The sequence below is a fragment of the Nestor notabilis genome, unplaced genomic scaffold (genome assembly GCF_000696875.1).
Source record: "Nestor notabilis isolate BGI_N333 unplaced genomic scaffold, ASM69687v1 scaffold4310, whole genome shotgun sequence".
NCBI classification, from domain to species: Eukaryota; Metazoa; Chordata; class Aves; order Psittaciformes; family Psittacidae; genus Nestor; species Nestor notabilis.
In genome coordinates, this window is record NW_009909555.1 from 6,033 (window position 1) to 7,288 (window position 1,256).

General features: G+C 64.2%; 1 protein-coding gene across 1 annotated transcript in view; it reads left to right on the forward strand.

Moving 5' to 3' along the window:
- The window catches only part of SYMPK (symplekin), a gene marked incomplete at both ends in the record, with an annotated part of 7,223 nt that extends 6,013 nt beyond the window's left edge, over nucleotides 1–1,210 (forward strand). Inside the window, 4 exon segments of the mRNA XM_010010071.1 lie at nucleotides 15–143; nucleotides 215–315; nucleotides 400–490; nucleotides 1,109–1,210. Coding sequence (XP_010008373.1) covers nucleotides 15–143; nucleotides 215–315; nucleotides 400–490; nucleotides 1,109–1,210 — 423 coding nt within the window.
- Nucleotides 1,211–1,256: the final 46 nt, after the last annotated feature.

Genomic DNA, 1,256 nt, shown 5'->3' on the forward strand with positions numbered 1-1,256 from the left:
GGTGGCCCTTGGTGACGTGCTGGTTCTCCCCTAGATCCGGGGGATGGGGATGAACTCGCCTGAGCTGCTGCTGCTGGTGGAGAACTGCCCCAAAGGAGCCGAGACGTTGGTGACACGCTGCCTGCACAGCCTCACCGACAAAGGTAGGGGACAGGGGACAGGACGGGGGGTGGCACGTGCCCCATGTGGTGACGTGGTCCCAATGTCCTGGCAGTGCCCCCCTCGCCTGAGCTGGTCAAGAGGGTCCGGGACCTCTATCACAAGCGGTTGCCGGACGTGAGGTTCCTCATCCCGGTCCTCAATGGGCTGGAGAAGGTGAGTGTCACCTCAAGTGGGTGTCTCCTCCCCGGGTGTCCCCTCCCCGCGTGTCCCCAATGTCCCCGCGTTGTTCTGGTGCAGAAAGAGGTGATCCAGGCGCTGCCCAAGCTCATCAAGCTCAACCCCATCGTGGTCAAGGAGGTCTTCAACCGCCTGCTGGGGACACAGCACAGTAGGGACATGGGGCACCAGGGGGAGGGACTTGGGCACCCGTTGTCCCCTGTGTCCCGGTGTCCCCATGGGTGTCCGTGTGTCCCTGTGTCCCATTGTCCCCATGGCTGTCCCATTGTCCCCATGGCTGTCCCTGTGTCCCCATGGCTGTCCCTGTCTCCCATTGTCCCCATGGCTGTCCCAGTGTCCCTGTGTCCCCATGGGTGTCCCTGTGTCCCCATGGCTGTCCCAGTGTCCCAGTGTCCCCATGGCTGTCCCTGTGTCCCCATGGGTGTCCCTGTGTCCCCATGGCTGTCCCAGTGTCCCTGTGTCCCCATGGGTGTCCCTGTGTCCCCATGGCTGTCCCAGTGTCCCTGTGTCCCCATGGGTGTCCCTGTGTCCCCATGGCTGTCCCAGTGTCCCTGTGTCCCCATGGGTGTCCCTGTGTCCCCATGGCTGTCCCAGTGTCCCTGTGTCCCCATGGGTGTCCCTGTGTCCCCATGGCTGTCCCAGTGTCCCTGTGTCCCCATGGGTGTCCCTGTGTCCCCATGGCTGTCCCAGTGTCCCCATATCCCCATGGGTGTCCCTGTGTCCCCATGAGTGTCCCTGTGTCCCCATGGGTGTCCCTGTCCCCTCGCAGGTGACGGCTCCTCAGCCGTGTCCCCCCTGAACCCGGGCGAGCTCCTCATCGCCCTCCACAACATCGACTCCTCCAAGTGCGACATGAAGTCCATCATCAAAGGTGGGTGCTGGGGGGCCCTGTGTGTCTCGTCCCCCCCCGCCACGGG